Below are 27,815 nucleotides of genomic sequence, written 5' to 3' on the forward strand. Positions count from 1 at the left end.
TATTTGGTAATTATATATATTAAAAAACTTTTATGTACGCGACTTGAAACTAAGTACGTGAAAGGTTTTCAGTCTATAAAGGCCTATTCTATGATTTTTTTAAAATTATTTATTCTTATGCAAACAATTAATGAAATTGAAAGTTTCTTACATTGTCAGTATATGCATAGCATTACAGTTATTACAAACAATTCTCTACCAGTGTTTAGCTAAGGTTTGCATGTTACGTTGGTTGAGTAAGTAGACTGGAACATGAACATGATATTGAAAAGACTTCTAACTTCTACTAATACATGTATATTACAAGAGGTTTGTAATAGATTAATTGAGGTAAGAATTCGTTTTTATAAATGTTGTGTATATAATTATAAATTTTGAGACGTATAATATCAAAAAGAAGTGCGTTCCGAAGACATATGTCGGTAGTGTTACCCACTGAAACATTATTCCCGCATCAACTCTCTGTAAATATAAAAGTATGGGGTTGAATGCATCAAAAAGGGTATATAAATAAAATTTCAGGCTTCTTCCTTATTTCATACGCTGGTTTCCCCCACTTATAATTGCAAACAAAAATTTTTCCTCGATGTAATTTACTCTACGTAATCACAAAAAAATTTGGCAGTAAATAGGTATTTAATTTTTATAAATGAAAGCATTCATGTTTCGAAAAAAATATTAAAGCGATGTGGTGAAAAATGTTTACAGATACTCCAGTAAAATTTTCAGTTTGATTGTTTTGATAGTTTCGGAGCTGTTGCGAGTTTAGTTTGGAGGATTTTTCGGCCGCGCGAGGCAAGTTTGGCTCGTGTTCGTTTTCTTCCAGCGTAGGAAGCAGGGAACAAACGCCGATACCCGGCTTCACCTCGCATCCTCTGCTGGCCTTCCCTTGTCCTCTCCAGATGTATTACTGTATATTAGCTCCATGAGCGCGACCTTGACAGACCCTTCGTTTCTTCGGCCTCCTCTCTCGTCCTCCCTCTACACCCCATTATTCCCCCTCCTCACCCGCAGGCAGCGGCCAGCCGGCCCGAGCTCCGCCGGACCACCTGGTTCCGGCAAGCGGCGCCCTCAGCGCCACGTCGTGGAGACATTCTTCCCGGCAGCGAGAGTTTTACACGCAGCACTATAACTGTCACTCCAGAGGACGTGTTTTGAGTCGGATCGTATCAAAAACAAAAGGATATGAAAATATATACATAACTCAATAGTGTTCTGCCAATTATGTTTTCATTTTCATTATATTTATTCTTTAAATCGCTCCTGAAGTAGTCCAGCAGTGATCAATGGAAATTGTCAATATTAAACTGTAATTTTGATGATGAAAATTTTTTTTCTTACTTTTATAGGTGCAGAAACCTATTCGTACACTCGTTTCTTGAACTATACTTAAGTTTAACATAATTATGTGTTTTCTAAATAATTCTGGCTTGGAATTAAAATAAATGCATTTAAAATGACATAACTCAGTAAAAAAAAGTTTATTAAAAATATCCTAGGTATATTATGTATTAAAAAGAAGCATCAAAAATAAATATGTACACTTAAATTGGTTTTGTCGTAGTGTTTTCCATGCACCAATCGCCTTAACGCTCCGAACATGTGACGATCGTCATACAGTCAGCAGTTGCCGTGACCTTGCACATGGCTGATGAGTGGTCTTATTGGTAAAATAAGGGTTAGCAAAATAAGTTATCGTCTGTTAATGGTAAATGTAAATTTTATTTGAGGAGAAAAGGATGTCTTAGTGCATGTAAGTAACTTATTTTTTTGAGATGTTCATTTGTTTATGTTTGTGTTGGGATTTTTTACCATCTATACATAAATAAATTGTGGGAAAGGAAATGCCCGGTACAGTTCCGTGTATTGCTACCACATGCCGCACCAGTGCGTACACCTTTGTGATCTATATGAATACCACTGCTGGCAATTAATTAATGATACTTTTAATAAATTTAGGGCTTTCGAAGTATAGGTAATTAAGATTTTACATATTTAATTTCTAATAAGATTTCATGAAGTTAAATTTGATTTTTTTAATGTAAGTATGTTAAAAAACCCAACAATGTCCTCAGGGTTTACTGCGGTTACAGATTATTGGACTAATTAACACATGTATTACTTTTAATATTACATTCATTATATTTCACTCCTTATAAATTTTTAAGGATTAACATTACATAAGTAAAATTAAGGAAATAATATGTATGCAATTTGTTATGGAAATCATTTAATTTGTAATAGATCCACATCACCTACTATGGCAAATGAATTCCTACATTTTGTGCTCATATTTACTAGTCAAGTTGCTGTGTTATTAAGTGTAGGCCTACCTGAATTCTATCGCTGGGGTAATGGGTTCTTATTAAGATTATACATTAGTATTTGTTAATTATTGAGTTTGTAATCGCTAAGTGGCAAGTCTTCTAGTTGATTATAATTTTTCATTAAATAATAAATAAAAGAAGTATATTTTTATGTATATTATTACATGTTTAATAATAATTTGCTTGTAGTTTAACATTCGATTAAACAAATTCCTCAGGTCATATATTTACAGTAACTCTTATGTTGCCACAGCAAAATGAAAACCTTATCCTTCTCCATTGCACTGGTTCTTTGGTGGATCAACGAACTCATGTATGGAGAATTCGAGGTTCTAAATGAATGTGAGTTTTTAATGTGTCTGATGTTTAAAACCACTTTATTTGTTTAGTTTAGCTTGTAAGGATGTCTGTTCACTTATAATCACTTGCCTTAGAGTGAAGGAGTGAGTCCGCTTAATGGCAGTGAAAAGTGAGCAACAATTTAGTCGATCCGAAATATAGTAGTGTGGTTCAAAAACAATTTTTGATTTTAGTTACTTATATATTTCATTTATAAAACATTGAAGTAATAGTTTGGTATCAGAAACTCGAATCACAAAAATCTTTGTCTTGCGCTACTATGTTCCGGAGCTCTTGAATTCTAAATGAATTGTTCGTACCCTTCTAGCGACGGAGTCTGTGGTGAGGTTGTTGTAGGTGAGGAGCACCTGCAGTCTCGTGAGGTTCGCCACGTGGTCCTTGGACGGCTGGATGAGTCTACTGAGGAGCTGGAGGTCCAGGTAGGCCTCCTCGCTGGAATGTCCTGACGGAAGTTTCCTATACAAACAAAAATTAAGCTTTATGCAGTTGACTTCGGTGGAATTGTATTGGCTGTCTAAACTCTACTAATGTACATCTTAACTTACCTTTTATGCCCTGACCTCTTCGCTGAGAAAATAAAATTAGTTTTGTTTCGACACAAATGGTAACTAACATCAGGTTTTCTCATAACTCTACCTTTAATAATTGATTACAGGTTTGAAATCTTTATTGGCATCTAATACAAGCAAACTAGTTTTTTTCTTGATATTAGTTTTATAAACAAAACAGATTTAAAAATACCACTATTTTCATAAAAAACTTGGGTTTGATAAATGTACTTCATGTTCAAGAAGAGCTGGTTATAACTGAAGGGCTGTGCTCGGATACTCGCAGTTTCCCTGCCACACAGCCAAGACCACTGCCCAATGAGCAGGGCTTCAACCCTGGCCAGGATCCACGGTTCACCTTGAAGACTCTACACAGCCAAGACCACTTTTCAACGAGCAAGGGCATCAACCCTGGCCAGGAGCCGCGGTCCACCTTGTTGGCTCTACTCAGCCAAGACCACTGCTCAACGAGCAAGGGCATCAACCCTGGCTAGGAGCCGCGGTCCACCTTTTTGACTCTACACAGTCAAGACCACTGCTCAATGAGCAAGGGCGTCAACACTGGCCAGGAGCCGCAGTCCACCTTGATGACTCTACACAGCCAAGACCACTTCTCAACGAGCAAGGGCATCAACCCTGGCCAGGAGCCGCAGTCCACATTGTCGACTACACAGTCAAGACCACTGCTCAATGAGCAAGGGCATCAACACTGGCCAGGAGCCACAGTCCACCTTGTTGACTCTACATAGCCAAGACTACTGCTCAACGAGCAGGGCTTCAACACTGGCCAGGAGATGCTCACAGAGATCCGGCGAGGCGCAGCGCTGCTCCGCGGTCCACCTTGTTGACGCTGCACAGCGATACTCCGGGGAAGTCCATGTTCCATATGGGGAAGTGGACCGACTCGATGGCCGTGAGCGTGGGGTGGGCCTGGCTCTTCTGCCATGCCTCACACATCATGGACCCCGCAGAGAGACCGGCCGTCACCAGCACCATCAGCCACACGATCCTACAACCAAGGTTATTCACCAACATCACACCTCATTGGAGGGAGCCAGACCATTCGGCAATGTAACAAGGAGAGCTCCTCCTGTGTAACTGTGCTTTTGAAACCTGTTAGCCGAAAACAATATTTTTTTACTTTCCTCTCGCATACAAACGAAGTTCCAGTTAATTAAAATTCATTTATTTAATGACAAGTGACTTTAACAATGTAAAGATTGGAATTAAATGCAAGGAGAAGACAATTAATGGGATGAAATAGTGGTTTTAGTGTAAATAAGGCACATGTTGCAAAAAAACATGGGGTTTGACTTCTTTTTGTAATTTCTTTTTCTTTCACCAAAGAATACTTGTGTGTTTGGCCTTACACAGAGTTTCTATTCGCAGTGGCAACTAATTCACTGCGCCATTACAGATTGTCTATGTTTATCGTGCTGACAACTTATCATCGAAAACCATTTCCAACTCTTAATTTCATATTCCCGACACTTAAATAATGATGAGAAAATTATGAAATGAATATGAGGGCGTAACAGTATTCGTGCCCATAAATGACCTGAATCAGGTGCCATCTCAATGTTCTGTTTTCGATAATAATTTTTTTCGGATCACTCAGCATAAAAACTACATTGTCATGCTTCATGCTACTTTTGAACAACTTGCAAAGTGAAGATGACAGAAATGAGTTGTGGACTGATGTCATGTTGGGAAAAAAAATATTGCCTATTTTGAGCTAGCAAACTTTGAAGTCGGAAAATGGGGAAATATTGTCATGTTTCAGAATTTTTCTGTATAGCTGCCTGTAGATTTCTGTCTTTCTCGGCGCAGGCTGGTTGGGTGTCGCCACAGTTGCACTTGGCAGGTGCGGACTGTGGTTCTGCTGGCGCCGCAGGTACCACTGTGTGGTGTGAGCTCAGCTGCTGCACGGGAGCTCTTGGCAGGTGCGGACTGTGGTTCTGCTGGCGCCGCAGGTACCACTGTGTGGTGTGAGCTCAGCTGCTGACGTCTCTGGGTCGCTCCATGGCCAGACAAGGGGCACTGTCCCTCGGAGCGCGAGCTACGTGGGTCCCACTCAGAGAGTCCGTGCCCTGATTGCGGTATTTGGGGACGGCGGGCCAAAACCTTCTGGAAGGGGGAGCCTCGGGGATACGAGTTTGGGTGTCTGAGATGAAGGCCTTACTGTATTGACTGTGGCCCATGATAAAGAACTCGAAGTCTTTGAAGATAACGGGGATCGTAGATACATGGGACACCCTTGTCGAAGTGAGTCTTTATAGTTTAAAACTGTTGCAGACGGTAATGTGTCTGTTCCGCCAATTAGCATTTTTGGAACAATTCTAAATCTTAAATTTTGAAAAATAATTTCGCCAGTCATTTTTGCAGTTAAAAAAACTTAGACTTTTCCACCTCCTGTACACTCCCATTCAATATTTGTCAGGCCAGTCTCCCCAATCTTTTCCCAGCACTAAATCTAATTTTGCCCACCATCTAATAACGCAGCAAGTGCACTTGTCTTATCCCCGCCTTGGCGCATGCCCGTCGCCTGTAATTCTCCCCGAGCCGTGATCAAGATAGCTTATTTCGGCTTTCTCCCAGGGCACTGTGTTCTCGGATCTCTTCTGAGAGCCAGTCTTACGCGAGCGATTTCAGGCACACCCGCAGCTCATCTTAACCACCTCCCCGGCAAGCCTCGGGCCCCTGCCGAGGGAGTTTCCCACTGGCTTCAGCACATTTTACATCCACCCCCAACAGCCTTTTATGGGAACCATGACTAGATCACTGGCCTGTCACCAACCCGGCCTGCCTCGAGGTCACGCCATCGGTCTGCAAGGCACCGCCTCTGCCCTCTTGTGGCCGATTTGGAAGTTACACCCCCTGGGTGTTTGAACACCCACTAAACGCCTGCCCCCTGGTGCCTCACGCAACAAAGAGTGCCCCATAGTTCATTCCCAGGCCACCAGAGCACTGCACTAGTCCCCTCCATAAGCCCAATGCTTTAGCAGTCGCCTCGTGTGAGTCGATCTCTCCTTGTTTCAGACACCCCCCCCCCCCCCCAGTAGGTCGTGTCATCATCGGCCAGTACCACAAACTTCGAGATATCAAAGTCATTATTTCTCGACCACCCCGTAGGAAATTTTCGGAACCTTTCGGTCCGGAAGCCGAAGTCTCCCCCCTTTCTTTTGATTGACTTCTTTTTATTAATTGCGAGTCACTGCCGCCCCGAAAATACTTCGCACCACGAGAGCAGACGGACCACACCTCATCGTCGGCGAGCCGCACATCAAGACTTCAGTCCGGTCGTGGTTCAAATATGTAATAAGCTAGGCAAGGGATGTGGTTCCTACAACTTTTTAGTAATTAGTAATTAGTCAGTCTGCATACCTCGTATAAATAGTCAAGCTTCGTTAATAATATTTCATATTATTTTCTATCTTTTTGAATCATGGAAACGTCCGCGACAACCACATGTCCGTGAGCTCCACACCCTGGCTAACGCTAGAAGCCATCTCCCTGTATGGCGAGTTTTAGACAAACCTTATTCCCCCAAACCACAATCACCATTGTTAGTAGGCATTTTCTGCCTATTTTGTTAACTGTCTGTGAACCAGTTCTGATCATGTTTGATTCTAGCTTGTTCGCAGACAGGGTCCAAGGGCCTGATGCGGACCTAACACCACTCTCGAGTCCTCCCTCCAGCAAACAGGACGACTAAGGCGCCCTGACGCCATATTAACAACTCAACTTCGGCCAGCGAATGTCAAACCTCCAGTCCTCCAGCTTTTTTATGTCTTCTGTATGAACATTAAATCACAAGTTGAAAAGATCGGAACACCATAAATTTTTCTTTCGGGACTTTAATTGCTCTAAGCGCGCACTCTGGGACTGTAAAACATAACCTGTTTATTGTTTGTGATTCTGTTTAAATTATGTCCAATGAAACTTAAGGGTAATTTTCTAATTAGGGCCGGCCCATTCTTTAAATGATGTAATTGTAATATATTTTTATATAATTTAATAGACTAATTTTAACATATTTGTCAATAAATTTATAAAATATTATAATTTTAATGTTAAAGTAATTAAGAGTTAAATAAACATAGAGGAACTTATAGCTAGACGAAATCACGCATTTTTTTTTTTTCCTTTTTTCAGCCCTTTGAAACTAAAAGATCCACCAGTTACACAAGTCATCAAGAGAAAGTTGAAATGTAACACCGTTTAAGCTAACTTTAAGGCTACTAAAAGTTATAGTGAGTAAAGGTTTTGATACACTCTCTTGTTCATTGGTCGTAAGGGTAAATGTAGCTGGGTTAGTGATGAAGAGATTTTATATCCCTAATTTAAACTGTTCTTTATGTAAAGAATGACTGGAAACAGTTTATAATTTTAGTTTTTATTATATTTAAATAAATGTTAGTTGAATTGATGTAAGCTTTTGGACATAGGTACGCCATGCTAAGAACTTTTTCTGTAGAAGAAAACTAAAAAATACCCAAAAGACAAAAAAAACACAAATTAAGCAAAACAGTTGCTGTTGTCAACAGAATATAAACACCACATAATATTCCATAACAGGAATATGGTCAACAAACAAAGAAAAACAAAAAAAATGGACTAAGAGAACGAAAAAAAAAACCACGAATGATGACAGCACAAAAATATTGAACCCAAAAAAAATCAGCACAATAGTTGGAACAAGACAAAAACACGACAAAACGAAAAGACAAAACAAACACAATAGTTTTCCAAAACAGAAGAGAACGAAAAAAAAAACCTACAAATGATGACAGCACAAAAATAATGAACCCAAAAAAATTCAGCACAACAGTTGAGACGAGACAAAAAAGTACGACAAAACGAAAAGACGAAACAAACACAATAGTTTTTCCAAAAAAGAAACAAGCTACGTTTCGCACTTGTGTTTTCATGCCATGTGCGTCTCTGCCTGAGGACGGGAGCAGATAGCAGTTCCCGAAAAGTGGCTTGTTTCTGTTTTGGAAAAACTATTGTGTTTGTTTCGTCTTTTCGTTTTGTCGTGTTTTTTTGACTCGTCTCAACTGTTGTGCTGAATTTTTATGGGTTCATTATTTTTGTGATGTCATCATTTGTGGGTTTTTTCGTTTTCTTCTGTTTTGGAAAACTATTGTGTTTGTTTTGTCTTTTCGTTTTGTCGTGTTTTTGTATTGTTCCAACTATTGTGCTGATTTTTTTTGGGTTCAATATTTTTGTGCTATCATCATTTGTGGGGTTTTTTTCGTTCTCTTAGTCCATTTTTTATTGTTTATCTTTGTTTGTTGACCATATTCCTGTTATGGAATATTATGTGGTGTTTATATCCTGTTGACAACAGCAATTGTTTTGCTTAATTTGTGTTTTTTTTTGTCTTTTGGGTATTTTTTTTAGTTTCCTTCTACAGAAAAGTGCTTAGCAATGGCGTATGTCCAAAAGCTTACATCAAGTCATGCACTCCCATTGCACAAATCTTTCAAAGATAATATAAATGTTAGTTGTTAGAAATGTTGTGTTAATGATTATTTTAATGTCCAGCCTTTGGCTCTCATCTCTCTGCAGACCTCCTGAATGAGATGAGAAACTGGATCTTTAGAGCTAGGCAGTATAAGTATTAAGTTACTTAACATTGTTTATAATGAGCGTATACCTCTTGCCAAGCGAGTGCAGAAAGAGTTAAGGAAAGATTAACGGAAACCCCCCATCCCCCCACTTTCAGTACTGATTTTAGAGTTTATTGATCCCAAAATTCAATAATACCTATCTTCTAATTACATATATTTATTTGACTTATACTTTTAATTAAATAATTTAACCCTGCGACAATATTACTAAGGAGTATATTAAGTAAATTATAATTGTCTTTTCGAAAACTAATACACAACAGGTGTGGTTGAAAGAAGGTTTGAAGGTCTCGGCCAAGACGTTTGGTAAAACCCACCCCAGCATTTTCCCAGAGTTATGTCACTAAACATAATATCATAAATCAGATTAGAGTGTTTTTTATACAGTGATGTCTTAATAGGTTATACGTATATGACAGATACCAATAAATTGTGAATGCCACCAAGGAAATAATGCTAAGAGAATAAACAAAGTCAGTAAATTTGCTGTGAGGTATGAACCCTTTCTTCTGGTATAAAGTAATTGCATTTATAATTAATCTTTAAAAACCCGATCATGCAAGTAAGAAAGTTAGGTTTTTTTCCCCTTCAGAAAAAAAATATCTCAACACGAATAGGCCGATTCAATTCCGCTGTCAACAAACGTGGATTTATAAACGTAAAACATTTTTCTGCTTCTTACCCAAACCAGGTGTATTCCTCCAAAAAATATTTCGTTTTCTCGTTTTCCCACTTCCAAAACATTACACACGCAAGGACCCTCAGTTCATAAACTCTGAACATGATTAATGATTTGTATAATTAGCTTACACTTTCCAAGGAACCCTATATTATTACTTATATCTAGAGACCGGAAAAATTCGCGAATTCATTTCGCGATAGGCTAAAATACAAATAGTTATACCTCAGTGCTGCCTCTGGTATTGGCTCACAACTCACCTGGATGACTCTGGGCCAATGAGAAACACCCGACCAAAGCTTTATCGAATCACAGGCTGCTACGTTGGGACGTCTCACAAGACAGCAGCCAATGAGTGGGTGACATTTGACCGAGTGTACGTAGAACTACGGAGTTCATCCTACAGGTCATTGAACCCGCGAATTTTTGCGGTCCCTACTTATATGGGAGCTGTGTGCAGAGTCAATGAACAAGGAGGTGATGCCAAACAGGAGCTGGGCTCGTGGTACCTCTCGAGCAGGCTCTGCCGGGGCAAGGCCAGGTACTTGAAGCCGTGCTGCGCGGTGACCAGGCAGAACTCCTTGCACCAGCTGGCCAGCTCTCTGCTCGCCCTGGACGACATGGGGCACGCTCTAGTCGCTGGAGTCCCACAGCATGTCTGCCGGAGCTCTGCCCCTGCTGAGACACTCGCTGTGGCCGCTCTGCCCGGCGACCCTGCAACATCAGGGCCGGCCCGCTACCGCGGATAGCCGAGTGCATGGAAGAAAAACCTTCAGCATTTGTTTTGAGGTATTTCGGGAAAATATGGCAAACCTAAATTGGAATCACCAGCATGAAGCTACTAGATTAACACTGCTCAAAAACCCTCCATACTACAACCCAAAAAAAGGCATTATTCTGTCCAAGGCATGTTTACATGCTTTCAACTAGATAGTTCTTATTTTCGATGGAATAGAGCTTGAATACCATAAAACACCTAGGTTATCAGTACACAGAAAAAAGCTTTAGCCTTTCACAGCAATGCGCTTTAAGTACTCTCACTCATAGCACTGATATTGTCCTCCAGATAACACGGTTGTCATATCATCCTGCAGTCTCTATCACTATATAGGTTCCCAGGTCTCGTTTCTACTCACAGATGTGCCCTTCACTGAAGTGTGATCCCAAAAGGCTTTTTTTTCATTGGGAAATTCAGTCATTTACCCAGTCCGTTCTCACCCTTATGGCCCGGGTTCATTTACAGCTGTCGGAAATAAAGTATTTACAACTTGTTTGACACACCAATGAAATTTAATATTGTGTATAGTTGGCTAAAGTCTCCAAAATGTTTTTTCCCCCTACAATTTATATTGTCCTTTCTCCGATTTAATGTATATTATTTGTGTTCCATTTTGATTGTTAAAATTCGGAATTAGTAAAACTAAATCTTTTTATTTCCATTTTAGTTAATAAATCCCATATGTCATATCTTACATAAAAAATTGTCTTGGCAACACCTTAACCGTATAAATGGAGATATTTGGAGTGTTATTCCTTTACGAAATCCTTAGCATAACTGCTACATGATACGTTTACTGATATTTTGCATTTTCATTCTAAAAAATATCCATTTCTTCTTCACTAGTTTGCCTTTAAGCAAGATTATTTTTTTTAAATATTCTATTAAATCGTAAGCTTAAATAAGTCAAGAAATGGTTGTGTTGAAAATTAATGTAAAAGTAAAAAAAAAATATTTCACGAATTACGATTTTTACATTTTACTTGTTTCATTCTGAAACAAGTAAAAAGAAAAATCGTAATTCGTGAAATATTTTTTTTTTTACTTTCACATTAATTTTCAACACAACCATTTATTGACTTATTTAAGCTTACTTATTTAAGAAAAGTTTGATTAAAACTTATCAAACAATAATTGGTTAGAGACAAATGTTTAGTAATGCAAAATCACATATCCAGTCCATTAAAAACATTCACACGCTGTAAGGAAACCAACAATTTTATAATTTTTATTTTGATAACTTTAACTTTAAAAATTAAATGATTTGGTTGTTTTTCTGTTACAAAAACAATTCTTAAAAAATATTATTTAAGGCAAATTGTTTCTGTCTTCAATAGTATATGTATGTTATTTAAGAATGTAACATACTTTTTCCGAAAGATTTTTTTCTGGTTATTACTGACCGCGGAACCCTAATAAATTGTGGAATGTACACTTATTTATCTATAGCTGTTCCAAAATATACCCTTAATATTTGGTATGCCGGTAGAGTGTACAGAGTAAGTCTAATATTGTCCGACGAATTTCGGCTGCAGATACATCACGTAAAAATAAGTTGGAAACATTTAAACGACTTATAGTTTAAGTACTTCTTAAGAATAGTATATGCCTTTTGAAGTTGCAGCTTAAACAGTTATTTATTTTAAAAAAACTAAAAAAAGGTATTTAAAATAGAATGCCAAGCGTCTGGACAAAGTTCTACAGACACTGCAAATCTGGTCACTGAAGTAAAATTATTTAATGAAAATAACTTAGGGTAACACTCTATTTCTCATTATTATTCTCATTATGGGATAAATAATGTGGTTTTTAAAGGCTGGTTATTAATTTACATGTCTAATGTAAGGAAAAAAGTTCGCCTTGCTGTACTACCTTTCATCCCAATGGTTTTCGAGGAAAAACGTTTTTAAATTAAAACGAACTACTTGTCGCCTGGAAGGTACGCAATACTCCAAACACTCGGCTTGAAGTGAAGTAGCTATGTCCATGGCCAATGGAAGTTCACGAAGGCTATTAAAACTGATTACAGAAAGAATTAATTATGTTCCAAAAGTAAATATAGCACCAAAAATGTGCTAGCCCTTGCCAAGAGACAAAGGAAGCATCAACTATGTGATAACCCTTGCTAAGAAACGAATAAAGCATCAACGAAGAAAGCTTTAACAATGTGACATCCATTTCCTAGGAGATCGTCGGAAAAACAAATTCAAAAATTGTTAAAAATATATATTAAGATCAAAATCCAAAAAAATACTTAGAAATTCCACGAAATAAATTTCACAGTGTTAGGACTAAACCTCTTTACGCTATGTGAACTAATTACATAAAGACGACCAATAGACGAACTCACTATTTTATTAATTGAAAATAATGGCTTATGAACCAAAACAACTTTCTTGTTAAAACTACCCAGACTGCACTGTATTTGAGAGAAACGCAATTAATTTCCAGCGGTAGCGATAACATTCCTGGATATAGTTCCTGCGAGTATTTTAACTTTAAAAGGCTTCATGTTTTGAAGCTATTGAGGGTGGTTGGATATTAAAATAATATTATTTACTTAGCAGTATAGTATATTCAAGAAAGGAGCTGCACAAATCACAAAAAAAATGCATATTTATATGTATCATAATATAAATTTTTATAAATCACTTAAAAAGTCCAGATACTGTAAATTATCTAATTGATAAATAAAAATTCCAAGTAATTTATATTTACGAAATATTTTAACATAATATTAGTAAACTTTTTTAATGTAGTTCTTATATAAATATTGTTATAACTTACCTTAAAACGAAGTTCCCAGGAGAAAATTATTAGAACTCATTTGATCTTATTTATTTATAATCAACAAGAATCAGTCTCTTATATATGCACTGCCCATTTACGAAACGAACCAAAAATTTTATATGTATCTTTGGTATAGGTACTTGTTTTTTAATAGAGCATTTACTATGGCGTAGAAGTAGAGAATTAAATATTAATGGTCAGATTGTTGCATCAGTTAATCAGCAAATAACATCTGAATTTATTGGTAGCAAAACGAACTTGCATCTTTGACGCGAATAAATTGCAGATTCGCAATCAATGTAAAATCTTTAGGGATAAAGGCACTGATCATAAAGAGAAAGCTATAATAGGCTGGGAAAAAATTTCAATATTATATCATGCAGCGGTGTCGCTCTCATTAATCTTTAAACAAATCGGCAGGTTTTGTTGTTCACGATATAAAAATCTATAGTTAGAGTCATCATTGGTGATATCGGAAGATAGTCAACATAGGCTTTAAATCAGAATCAGTACTTAACAGAGCTAAGTATTATTGTAGTATGTTGAGGAATGGCGAAATCTATGTGAATTTCAATACTTTTGCACGTAAAATATACAATGGTCCTTTTTTTAAAATGTCAGTAAGGACATTAATCATCCACCTTCCCGACATTATTCATATGTTTCAATGAACTACTCTGACCTTTAGCAAAATATATATATCATACTGGCAGTGGAATGTTCTAGTTTGTCAGTCACACCAGAACGTAAGGGCCGTGACTTTTCAATGAGAGACAAATGGGCGTACATTTAGATCTATCAACACCAATAGAGCTGCACTTTAGCTTTCTTGTCAGCCCATCCTAGAAGTTACTTTCCTGGTACCTAATAGTCATGAATCACTGATACTTTATGCCAAAACCATGCTTAATTTCCATTACTGTACTGCTTAAAAATATCGCGATCATGGTGGTAACGTCTTCAAATACATTTGGTAACTAATATTTTTTTTTTATTCTACACTTTGATTGCTATCGATGCGTCGCATAATGTATACCGTAAAGCAATAAGACTTGTGTATTCTTCTAACTAAGACACCACATGTGATAAAAATAACTTTCCATTCACTTTAATCACCCCATATTTCAATTGTCGCACTGTACCACGACTCCAGTGACCTACTGACGGGTGTTTACCGTCGCTGCAATGTCTCACGAGCACTGCCCCACATGGTCACTGCCGCCAGGACATCAGTCAGTTCAGAGTCCCGGAGGTATCGCGTCCTAACCCACCAACCACCGCCTTGCAGCCTGCTGTCACGTGACAGGTAGCGCTCAGACTGTGGCATGTGCCTCTAGAGGGGAGTGGAGTGTGCGTGTGGGAGGGAGATGGAAGGATAACAAAGTGGGAGGGATGGGTTGAAGAGGAGTAAAAGCAGGGGAAGTGACGGAAAGGTAAAATGTTTGGAAATGAGGGGAAAATGGGGGAGTAGAATGAGGCGATTGCAGCGAGGTGCCTCAACTATCAGTTTCCAACTGCACTATCGGAACACGGCACCTTCATGCGTGTGTTACGTCACTACAGGTCACGAATCCGGACGCTGTGCGCGTATGAATAATACAACACGGACTGTGTTTGCTCAGGCACGCCATTCCTGGCGGCCCTTAAAGCCATTGTCTGGAAAAGAGAAAATGAAAATACACAAACTCCTTATCAACTACTGATCGTACGACCGCTGCCACGAACACTGTGAAGGGTGTTAATGTTTAATAGAAATTGTGATGTATTACCGCTACATGCACTTGAATGGATGTTAGTATGACATGGCCTCTTTGTATCATGTGATTTAATCTTGATTTTTTAAATCGGCGTACCAATTTTTTTTAAATAAGGTTTTTATGGGCATTTTTGTTGCAATTTCGCTTATAATGATCTATCATCATACTTATTTTAATCGATAATTTACTTTTTAATTTTATTTTTGACGTGATAACGTCTTATAAATCGATGAACGCCGGCTGCACGCACGACAAATTTTCACGTTCCGCCTGAGCCGAGCGTGCAAGAACCGGCCAACCACTGTGCGAGAAAATCTTCTATAATATCAAACAGGTTAAGGCGTGCTTTTTAACTAATTGTTTGTAATTATATTTGAAAAAATTATTTAAATAAAATTTGCAAAAACTGTAAATAATATTTGAAAATTAAAAAGTATGCAAATTGTAATCAATGTTTTCTTATGGCGTTATCACGTAAAATTATTGTCCGTAAAACGACTTAACAGACAACTCCCCTTTTTTTACTCTGTAATTTTTTCGATGGCTGTTTTATTGTTTTCTATTAAATTCCTTTCTAAGTTCGTTTGTGTTATGTCTTTTTTGTTATCATTCAGTTTTTGTTGTTCTGTCATCTGTTGTTTTTGTTTCATAAAAAATGCCAAAAGGCATGTCAGTTAAAATTCATATAACATTATCTTGTGGTTCAAAAATTACTTTTTTAAATTTTAAATACAACGTAATTTTGCGAAGTTTGTCCAAAAAATTAAGCTCAATCACCTGTCCGCTTCTCTCCACAATGATACGAATAAAATGTTAAAATAACTTTAACATGTACATATTATGTTAAAAGCCTAAATGTACTCTACAGCACAACGCAAGAATATTTGAAAAGAACCAATATATAAAAATAATTTCGGTTGGAAAATAGGGAGTTTTAAAAAAAGTTAATAAATTTATATATAATTATACGTTTGTAGTAAACTGCCGGTATCGTAATGTAACTTATTTCACTTGTAGGTGCCCATGAATTCACTTGGCTTAGCTATCGCATGAGAGTTGGTAGAGTTGCATCCTGCATGTTATATGCACAATAATAAAGTTAGAACCACGTGCACTGATTCTGCTTGCACGGTCATCAGTTTGCATTTGGCTGAAAGTCACCAAAATACAATATAAAAAATTGACCTCCATTAGTAATTTCTTACCCAGTTAATTTTTTGAAAAAACTTTCAGAAGTTATAAAGAATTTACAAAATATTCCAATAATAAAAGCTCATTAAATATTTAGTACTTACTATCAAGGAAAATTTTTAATCTCCCTAGTATAAGGATGGCAGACAATAAATATTTGTTACACAATTTTTTTTATAACTAGTCTACCCGTGCGGAATTCCGCAGTGCGCACCAAATCGTTTTGTGTGGCATTCCATTCTTTAAAAATTTGGGAGAAATGACATTTTGAAGCAGAATAGAAAAAAAAAATTAGACGGGTGTTGGTACAAAAGAAGATATGTAACTGAACGCATCGGTACAAATAGCTGTTACACATTTTTTTACAGAAGTATTATATTCAAACATACAAATAATATACCCGTTTAAAAAACCTCTTTAATACAATGTTGGAAGTTATGATGTGATCATATTTATTTCACCTTTTGGTTGTACGTATCTTCGATACAAACATAAATATCATTAAAAAAATTTACTCGTGAAAAAGCTACATATAATTGTCCATGTGAAAAAACGGTTTGTTGCAAATACAATCCTATTTTTGTTAGCGTACGACCTTGTGCCTTTTTAATGGTCATGGTATATATGTTATGTTTGAGATACAAAATATCAACAATAATAGTATGTATGGGACAGGCGCCAGGCGCGACGAGCTGAATCCGGTCCGCCATCTTGGAATGTCACAGTGGCCATCTTGGATTACCTTAACATTTGACCTTGACATTCAAATTTTACCAATATTTGTCCTAAATTTGCCAAACATTTGTCCAAAATTCGCAAAAATTTCCAGGTTTTTTGAAAAAAAATTGGTTTTCTGTAAAGTCGGTTTACGGACGATAGTTTAACGTGACGTCATAACAAAAAATTGATGAAATGATTGATCCAGAAGAAAATTAAATATCCAATTCGGCCTGAGATTGAGCCGTAATAGGTTTTTGCAACCAAACCATTTAGGCATTAATAATATTGTCGCGGGTTGAAATTTTGCAGGGTTGTTGAAATCAAATTTAGGGACTTTACTGACGGGACTCTGGGCTGGCTGCTCTGTTCACTCGTCAGCGCAAGTGGCGTGACCATGTAATTGGGGCACGGGGCCGGCGCGGCGCGCTGCGGGCTTGCAGAATTTTGTTTGTTTGTTTGGCCGCGCGCTGGCGCAGCCACGGGCCGCAGTTACTGGGGCGCGCTGTCGTAACAAGCCGCGCGGTGTGGCCTGCACATCGGGGTAGAGGGGGGGTAGTCTTCCCAGATGTTCTAGTTAGTTGTTTAGTAAATTTGACTTCAATAACGAGCTTTTGTTATGCTAGGCGCGGCAGGGCGCGCGAATTTAAGCGCAAGTGAGTGGTGACTCGGGGCTCACTCAGGCGGAGGCTATGCGTCTCACCTGTGGTCACGAGTTGTTAGTTCGTTCGTGATGTAGGAATTCAAGCTCACTCAGGCGGAGGCTATGCGTCTCACCTGTGGTCACGAGTTGTTAGTTCGTTCGTGATGTAGGAATTCAGGCTCACTCAGGCGGAGGCTATGCGTCTCACCTGTGGCCACGAGTTGTTAGTTCGTTCGTGATGTAGGAATTCAGGCTCACTCAGGCGGAGGCTATGCGTCTCACCTGTGGCCACGAGTTGTTAGTTCGTTCGTGATGTAGGAATTCAGGCTCACTCAGGCGGAGGCTATGCGTCTCACCTGTGGTCACGAGTTGTTAGTTCGTTCGTGATGTAGGAATTCAGGCTCACTCAGGCGGAGGCTATGCGTCTCACCTGTGGCCACGAGTTGTTAGTTCGTTCGTGATGTAGGAATTCAGGCTCACTCAGGCGGAGGCTATGCGTCTCACCTGTGGTCACGAGTTGTTAGTTCGTTCGTGATGTAGGAATTCAGGCTCACTCAGGCGGAGGCTATGCGTCTCACCTGTGGCCACGAGTTGTTAGTTCGTTCGTGATGTAGGAATTCAAGCTCACTCAGGCGGAAGCTATGGTCGACGCCAGAGGCCACGAGTCGTTTAATTTAAGTTAGGTCATAATGTAGTCATCTTCAAGCTTTCGGGCGGAGGCAATGGCCCTCGTCACTAGTCGTTTAGTTATAATTTTTTAAAATGTAATGTTCGTTCGGATTTTAAGGGCAGGAGAGGCCCCTACGTTAGTTTTAAGTAATCGATCAAGAAAGGCTTTTCGGAAAATGTGAGTATGGACTTATCTTTGTTTTAATTTTAAGTATTAATTATGATTTGAGGTATTCGGAAGGACTAGGGAAGTGTTTAGTGAAGTTCTCTCATTCTCTCTCTTGTAAGGTCGTTCAATCGTTAAGGAAGTAAAGAGATTATTGTTTTAAATTGTAATCCCGCTATTTAAATGTTCTTTAAAAAGATGTTGAGTATTTGACTTTAAGAATAAAATAATTTTAATTAAGTATTATGTTATTTTGCAAAATCTCCTTAGTTCAGCTCTCACCAGACATCCTGTACGGGATGACGAACCTATGATCCTAGGTACAGTAAAGTATTTTATGAAGTTAAGACTAGTTGATGCCAAGCGAGTTGTTTCTATGTAAAGAGCTACGATTCTCTCCCCCCTCTGAAGGTGAGACGTGACAGAAATGGTGGTGGCACCGGCTAGGTGCCACGTGACAATATGTTATTCTTTGAGGAAGTAATTTTTTTTTTAATTTTTCTATCTTTAGTGCGATAAAATCAACCTCTGCATACTTTTATGAATAAAATTATATCATTTTTATTAAATTATCACTATTTTGTATGGATACAAAGAAGGAGTGAAATGAAATTACAATTTAATTGATAAATTTACTTTTATTTGCACTCATTAATTCAAATATGTTTATTACTTTTATAGTGTCGCACGCGTCGTATTTATTTTTACAAGTACAAAAATGGGAGGTATCGCGGCGGCGGGGCTTCGATCCGTCAACCTTATGATTGATAGTCAACGATGCTAACCGCACGGCCACGAGGCCAACTTGAAAATAATAATTCAGATGTTGTATATAGGAATGCTTATAAAAAATTTTGTTTTGTGTTGTGGAAGTTTTAAAAACGTATGTAGTCTGCAATGTGTATTTCTTATAGTGGTAGGCGGGAAATTTAAAATATATTGTCGGCTTTTAGTCTACCGCCATGATTATACTAACTTCAAGATCGTCAAGAATGTTTTACGCTTTTCGCAATTACACATTTAACGACAAAGTTTGTTCGTCGTGAAAAATAATAAAAAAAATGCCCTTGCAGTTAATAAAATAAGTATTAGTAAGTTTAAGAAAGAATTTCGGCTTTAATCTCCAACCCAGACGCTCGTGGTGCGCTGGGGCCGAGATTAAAATTCGTCGAGAATATTTTACGTTTTTATGTCTTCCAGTGCTCAAAATGATATGCAATTGTGGCCCTGGGCACGAAATTTTATTTATAATTCATTAATAATAACGCCCCTCACGATAAACAAAGGAAAATGTGTATTAACGAGTGCTTGGTTGCCGCGGAAGACAATGAGCGTAACGGGACACATCGTAGTGGGACAATGTGCGTTACGGGACCCTTTTTTGTGCGTGCAGCCGGCGTTCATTGATTTATTAGACATTGTTACGTCAAAAAATTACGCCAAAAAATCTCAAAACATTTCTCTTTTTCGCGGGAAATATTCTCGTTTTCTTCTTCAAAAATTCAAAAATTAGGATTTCGAAAAACCTCAAAATACTTTTGCCTTAGAAAGAACACGAGTCCATATTGAGGCTTAAGCATCCATGTCTACAGCCACCTATAAGCCTCTGACGTCATCTAAATTTATGACGTCATCGTTCCAATTTCCGTTACGGCCGCCATCTTGAATTTTTTTTTTATTATCCGATTTTAATGAAATAATTTAAAATTCATAAAAAAGTAATTAAATTTTAATAAAAATCTTTAAAATCCCGCACTTGCGTCACAGAGTCCTCAGTTCGAACCTCGTTAGGGGAAAAATAAAAAATTTCAATAGCTCCTTCCTCCACAGAAGCCGCTGGCAGATTGACATCCCACCACTTATGTCAAGGTGTATATATCGTCCGCTAGAATGACGTCATTTCCGCAATCTTGAAAATTTATAATTTTAAAGCTAGAATCCCGGGGAAAAATTTAAAAATTATAAAAAATATTTATTAATTAAAATTTAATAAAATGCTTTTTTAAAAATGTACTTACATCATGAAGTCTTCGGTTCAAGCCCGGCAACAGCAAGAAATGGTGATAGATTATTCCTCCACGGAAGCCACCTGCAGACTGACCTCCCACCACCAATGCCAAGGTATACATATATATATATCACCAGCTAGTATGATGTTATGTCCGCCATCTTATTTTAGTCTGCTGGAGGCTGCCATCTTGTTTTTGTCTCCTAGATTGTGCCACAATCATGTTAGTATAATTTTTAACTGCTAGAGTGCATTTATTATTACTGTGGTACCCACAATATTGACATTTGGGCGCCATCTTGTAATTGTGTAATTATTTAGCTAGAAATTCAGGAAAAATTCCAAAATATAAAAAATATATTTACAATCAATATACTGATTTTTCGATCGATTCCTGCCCTGGGTTCGACACCTGGGCGATGCAAAAGAAATTAATTTTATGTAAAAAAAATAACCATTTCAATAAATAAGGTGGTAAGTCATAAAAGGTGCATAGTTCCCAAGCCAACAACATTCTATAAGCCTTTATGACCGCCATCTTGGAAATTTCTCATAATTAACCCATAAATTTGTAAAAAGTTCAAATTTCAACAAAAAAATCACTGATTAATTAACTGATTAATTATATTGGTTAATATCCTTGGTTCGATCCTCGGGCGAAGCAAAAGAAATACATTTAATTAAAAATACCACAAAAGTGACAAGTTCGAAAAATAAAACACCGCAAGTTCTTTTACAAACATAATATTTATTACATAATTTATATTCTACTACAGGATCACTTGCAAAGCTAGCAATCTTATAAACTTTTAGCCCTGCATAGGCGCGAAATGACTAATTCTTAGCTCCAATCGGTTTATACTAGACAGAGATCAACCAGAACCTTTACTGACAGAGTCCTCCTCCTCCTGACAGAGTTGCTATCGTATGCAAACTAAACTAACATGGTGACAGTACCCTCTAGAAGACGAAAAGGAAATGGTGGATCCAAGATGGCCTCCATGACGTCAGACTGGCCGATGTAATATCTGCCTTGGCATTAGTGGTGGGAGGTCAGTCTGCTGGTGGCTTTATTGGAGGAAGTATCAATCGCCATTTGTTTGGCCTCACTGTGTTCGAACCGAGGACTCAATGATGTAAGTGCATATTTATAGAAATATATTAAAATCATATTTTAAATTTTTTATAAATTTTTAAAATTTTTCCAGATGTTCTTAATTAAAATGTTCGGATGTTCATTATGGCGACCATAACATAAAGTGCAACATTCCTAGAATTCAAGATGGCTTCAATAAAGAAAATGTCACTTTTTCTAGAATCCATGATGGCTACCATAACGAAAATTTCACCATATATAGTATAAAAATTGCGACCTTAACGAAAATGACAATGTTTATAGAGTACAATATGGCATCCATTAACGAAAATGGCATAATTTCTAGAATCTAGGAAGGCGACTATAACGAAAAGTGCAACATTACGGAGTGGAGCACTCAATGCCAAGATGCCTAAATCTGAGATTGTGGAATCCAAGTTACCCATGGGGGTCAAGTTAAAGGTCAAAGGTCGAGGTCACGGTCAAGGGGCCATGTCAAGTACAAGGTTATTAAAGATGGCTGCCATGATGTCACGATCCAATATGGCGGTAATGATGTCACAATACAACAAGGCGGTCGGCTCACCACTCCACAGCCTTAATTCTAGCCCAGAAGCCGCTTTTTTATAATAGTACTAGCTGCAGTACCCGGCTTTGCCCGGGCTGAACACCGGGTGATATATTGTCCGCGAGTTACAGCAAAATGGATAGCGATATGTCCAGTGTGTTGGACATTAAGAAATGACACATAATTACTGTTTGTGTATCTGTGACCTATGATTTTCTGTTTACCCATGGCGATCGGTTGAAAGTTTTAGAAGTTGATGCGCTACAGCGCCATCTATCGGCGAGTTACAAATAAAAATGGATAGCATAAAAACCTTCTTCATGATAAAAACACTTCGATGTGCCAACTTTCATGGCGATCGGTCAAACGGTGTAAGAGTTTATCGACGTCATACATGCCAACATCCAATTATATATATTCTTATATTTCGAAGTTTTGGGGCTTTCACTTTTGCGGAAAGTGGATGTTCAGGACCTCAAATGGTTTGGAACACTCCATCTCGAAAGAAATTATATTTTAAATTCCTGAAATTTTCGAGATTTTGGGGCTTTGTCCCCAGAGGGGGAGGAGTGATTTTGAGGACCCTGAATGGCAGGGAAACACTAAAAATCGAAAGAGAATGATTTTTGAAATTTTCTAAATTTTGGGGCTTTGACCCCTGATAAAGGGGGAGGGGGTTATGTTGAGGACCCCGAATGGCTAATAAACACTCCAAATCGAAAGAGAATAGGTTTTAGAAATTTTGGGAATTTTTTTTATAATTGTGTCTTTGACTCCTTGTGGGGGGAGGGTAAATTGAGAACCCCGAATGGCTCGGAAACACTCCAAATAGTAAAAAAAGTATACTTAAATTTAAGACATTTTTTAAATTTTTCGTAATTTTGGGGTTTTGCACTCCCCCCCCCCCCCCCTCAAAATTGGGTGGGAAGTCGACTTTGGGTAAAAGTTCCACCATGCCCCAGACACGTTAGTTCGTAATGACTTAATTTTAATACAATTTCCTCCAATTTTTCAAAATTTTGTGGCTTTCACTTTTGTGGAAGGGGAGGGGGTGGAGGTTCAGGACCTGGAATGTTTCGGAACACTCCATCTCGAAAGAAATGATATTTGAAATTCCTAAAATTATTTAAATTTTAAGGCTTCTTCCCAGAGGGGGGCGGGGGGTTTGAGGACCCTGAATGGCTCGAAAACACTTACAATCGAAAGAGAAAGATTTTTAAATTTTTTAAACTTTCGTAATTTTGGGGCATTAACCACCTGGGGAGGGGGGGGGACCCCGAATGGCACGGAAACACTCCAAATCGAAAGATATATAAAGGAACTAGCTGCCCGACCCGGCTTCGCACGGCTATACTAATGGAAAAAGAATTATGCCACATCTCCCATTTACAGTAATGGTAAATAATAAAAAATTCCGTGAAAATTTATTACAATGCTGTATAATGTACCGATGGTTTCCCGACTCGTGCACGCAACATAAAACTGATGTACCCGTACTTCGCTACGGCAGTCTACATGCAGATCACACTTGCGCCGCTCATTGTACATACCCCTCCTTGTGGGTACGCCACTGCCGCGCGATGCCTGTTGCCATGGAGACGCAGAAGGCATGAACAATGCAAAATCCTGTTCTCATGCAGACAAAGTACCCACTGTTGCCTGGTTTTAACCACCCATGGGATCTAATTTTCGGAAAATGTCATCCTGCGTAACATAAGGAACATTACTGTAAAGTTTCAAGTCTGTAAAATATATATACTTGAAAAAAAAGGGCAATTTTTGATATTTAAAGTACTTGCAAAATTTCAACGGTGATGAGGACTGCACTAACAATGAAATAGCCGTTGCCATAGAGACGAATGAAGCATCAACAAAGCAACAGCCGTTGCCATGGTGATTTCCTACCAAAAACTGGAAATACTAAAATGGCTATTAAAAAATAAGGGTTGATCGTAGAAGGGTGAAAATTGAGGATTGTATGTATTTTTGTATGTTGTATCATAAAAAAATAGAAATTAAAAATTTTGTCTAAAAAATAAAATAAAAATTAGGGGTGGACTACCCCTAACATTTAGGGGGATGAAAAATAGATGTTGGCCGATTCTCATAGATACCGGATAAGCACAAAAAATTTCATCAAAATCGGTCAAGCCGTTTCGGAGGAGTATGGCAACGAAAACTGTGACACGAGAATTTTATATATTAGATATAAGAATGTAGGCATTTACTGTACTCCTATCTACCATAAGAACAATATTGACAAATAGAAAAACTTATTACCTACCTATGAATGATTTTTTTCTGCAATTTAAATTGTAATATACAAAAACGGTATTGAAAATTGAAACAAATATGGCGACACTACAAACTGTCAAGATATTTATTTTTTCTTACTCTCTACTTAGTTCCTTACAATAGAAAAACGTAACGTAATGGCTTGAAAGCTATTGCTTGGCCGGCATAGAGGAATGACACTAACAGATTGTATATCTATGACACACATTACATAAAATTAAGATATATTTTTTTAACCCGTTTAAAGATTTTTTGACGTGACAACGTCTAATAAATCGATGAACGCCGGCTGCACGCACGAAAAAGTGTCCCACTACGGATGTCCCACTACGGATGTGTCATATTTGCTCATTGTACGCATGCGTGGAATCTCTCTTCATGCTCATTGTAGGGCCTACGCATGCGTGGCATCTCTCTTCCACTCGATTGGAACGACCATCGATTTGACTTTTCAATTATATTTTCGTCGTTTGAATTGCACCGCTTGTCAGCATGGCCCCTGGTACGGCGCTCCCTCCCCTTGATCCCCCCCTCTTCCCTCTCCAGGTCCTCCCCTCCTTTTCTCCTTCCTTCCCCGCCGCCGCGATGTTAGCGCCCCTAGCGGCCTATTGTTTTGAGTAGTATATAAGGGTGTCCTCTGCGTGGCCTCCTCGCAGGAAAAATTGATTGGGAGTTCCAGCTGCGCCTTCGTGGAGGACGGACGTGTCCCGGAGCTGCTCGCCGTGACCTCCTAGATCGACGACGCCCAAGCTGTGGTTAGCACTTCTTAGTGCTACCCAGCGGTGTATTGAAAGGTGCCTGTGTGCTACATGCGCACAGGCGGTAAAAGTAAGCTGCGCCAGGTGTAAGTTTTGGCGACCAACAAGCCCAGTGACACCCGTGGAGTTAGATCCCCTACAGCCTAGCCCGAACCCGGCTAACTTAGCCCCGGGGGACGGTCAGTGGGTGGACCCTAGCGCCAGGTGACCACGGACAATGACGAGTGATACTGTCGAGATGGCAGTTAGCGAGGCCCCTTCAGGGCCGAGCAACAGCGACGATTCCAGCGGCTGGACAGTGGCCACTGGCAAGCGCGCCAAGCGTCCGCACACGGAGGTGTCCGGTGCGGGCAGCAGCGACGACGAGGCGGGCCCCACCCCCCGCCCTCAGCAACCAACCGCGACCGCGGCCGAGAGCGCCAAGAGGGCGCCGCGAATCAAGCCCCTGTTCGTTTTCCTCGACCAGGGGCACCAGTACCCAAGGGTGTACACCGCCCTAAAACAGGCCGTGCATGAAAAATTCACGTGCCAGAACCGCGGCCGAGACGAGATCCAGGTCAATGTGGCCTCCGTCCCCGATTACCACAGGGCAGTCAAAGCACTGCAGGCTATCGGCGCCCAGCACTCCGTCCTTCTTCAGCGGGACGAAGTGCCTAAGAAGTTTGTGTTGCGCGGGGTGCACCGCCACACGCCATCCGAATTCCTTCAGGAGGAATTCAGCTCCCTGAATCTGCCGGTCCAGAACCACTGGTTCCTGGAGAACCGGCAGCGCCGAGAAAAGTGCGATGCACTTGTAATAGAGGTGCCTCAGAGCTGCGACTCTGAGCGCATCTACGGCCTCAAGGAGTTCGCCGGCATGCTTGTGCGTGTCGACGACTGCCGTTGCCCCTCAGGCCCCTCCCAATGCAGCGTCTGCCAACGCCACAACCACGTTGGCAAGGCCTGCCACGCGGCCCCTGTGTGCCGGTGGTGCAGCGGGCCACACCGCGCTCCCGACTGCCCCAATGGGGGCAACCAGGAGTTTAAGAAGTGCGCTCACTGCAAAGAGGCACACTGCGCTAATTACAAGGGCTGTCAGGTCTACAAGAAAGAGACCCGCAGGCACCTCCCGCCCCAGGTGCGCAAGCAGCGCGAGCAACAGTCTCGCCGCGACTTGCGCGCAAACAAGCAAGCTGCAATGCAGCCCCAGCCGCAACCGACGCCACGCCCCCCCCCCCCCCCCGGGCTACTTCGGCCCCCCGAGGCAAAACCCCTGGGGCCCACCGAGATGCCCTCCTCCCCAGAGCTTCGGCGACTACCTGCAGCAGGCAGGTGGCAACCGATTTGCGCCCCTGGAGCAGCACTGCGAGCCCAGCTACAACGAGCTGGACTACCTAGTGCTGGCGAACAACCCCTGGCAGCGGAAGGGGTTCAAGAAACACCCGACGGGCCACAAAAATGGCCAAGGCAAGCCCCCGCGACCCACTCAGGACAGACCCCAGCAGCCTGGACCGGACAGGCCGCGACAGCCTGCCCAGGACAAGCTCGTGGCAGCCAAGGCTGCGCCAGCCCCGGCGAGGCGCACGTCTGTGCTCTCCCGGCCGCAGGTAGCCCCGGCACCTGAGATGAGCATGGCGGTAGACGCAGCTCCAGTGCTGCCAACTGCACCGCCCGCGACCCAACAGCAGCCAGCCTCGAAACCGGGCCTGGCTGACTTCCAGAAAGTGCTCGAGCAGTCGCGCACTTTCAACACGGATGAAAATCTGGCGGCCACAATTGTCCCCATGTGCCAGCTTATGGTCATATGGTGCGACCCATCTGTTGCCCTAACAGAAAAAAGTCCATGCGATGATGGGCTTCGTCCAGTCACTGGCTGCCAAGCTTAATGGCAGCTCATAATCAGGCCCAGTGTTGCATACCAACCGCGGCCCATAGTCTTAAGTCCCTCCTATTCTGGAATGCACGCGGCATTAACAATAAACTACCGGAATTAATTCACCACTTAGATAAATACAAAATAAAAATAGCTGCGATCAATGAAACCCACCTAACTCCGACTGATAGAATTACTATATTAAATTATGTAATCTATAGGCGCGATAGAGAGAATCATAGAGGCGGGGGAGTAGCCCTCCTTGTTCATAAAAGTATAAAGCACACAGAGTGGCAGCTCCCCGTTTTTCAGAATCTAGAAGCGATAGCCATTAACCTTACTATTAACAGGCAAAACGTAAAACTTATTTCTATGTTTGCGCGACCATCAGGCAGGTCCCTGAGCGAGGCGGATCTGGACGCCCTGTATGGGGCGGCCCCGACCTTCCTCGCTTTAGGAGACATAAATGCTAAACACAGAGAGTGGAACAGCAGGCGAGCCACACCGAATGGTACAATCCTTTATAACCACCAACTAAATCACAACTACCAAATTCATGCTCCCATGGAGCCCACACACGACACAGGGCGTGTGGGGGTTCTCCCAGATGTTCTAGACATCGTTATTAATAAACGTGTGAACTCGGGATTCGAACTCGAAGTTGTACACGAATTAACGTCTGACCACTTCCCTGTTCACTTAATTTTTGACGACGCAAATGTCGAATCGAACCCACCTCGTAAAGTCAGGGATTACAAAAATGCAGATTGGGTTAGTTTTAAAAATTTTTTGTCATTAAATCTTTCAGAACTTGATGAAATAAATAATAGTGATAATCTAGAAAACGCTATAACCAATTTTACCGCGAAAATTCAAGACGGAATTAGCCAGTCCATCCCAGAAAAGGAGGTTAAGTTAGTGCATGACGAGCTGCCAGCATACATTTGCGATATGATATCGCAAAAGAACAGACTGCG

General features: G+C 40.0%; 1 protein-coding gene across 1 annotated transcript in view; it reads right to left on the reverse strand.

Annotated features, from left to right (window-relative positions):
• Positions 1 to 10,172, reverse strand: part of LOC134539901 (sodium channel protein Nach-like) — a 72,682-nt gene extending 62,510 nt beyond the window's left edge. The window contains exons 1-4 of the mRNA XM_063382250.1: positions 10,060 to 10,172; positions 4,038 to 4,244; positions 2,987 to 3,143; positions 1,009 to 1,049 (exon numbers count right to left, since the gene is read on the reverse strand). Of these exons, the coding sequence (XP_063238320.1) occupies positions 1,009 to 1,049; positions 2,987 to 3,143; positions 4,038 to 4,244; positions 10,060 to 10,172 (518 nt within the window). The remainder of the gene's footprint in view (positions 1 to 1,008; positions 1,050 to 2,986; positions 3,144 to 4,037; positions 4,245 to 10,059) is intronic.
• Between the last annotated feature and the right edge of the window lie 17,643 nt (positions 10,173 to 27,815).

This window comes from Bacillus rossius, chromosome 16, assembly GCF_032445375.1.
Source record: "Bacillus rossius redtenbacheri isolate Brsri chromosome 16, Brsri_v3, whole genome shotgun sequence".
Classification (NCBI taxonomy): domain Eukaryota; kingdom Metazoa; phylum Arthropoda; class Insecta; order Phasmatodea; family Bacillidae; genus Bacillus; species Bacillus rossius.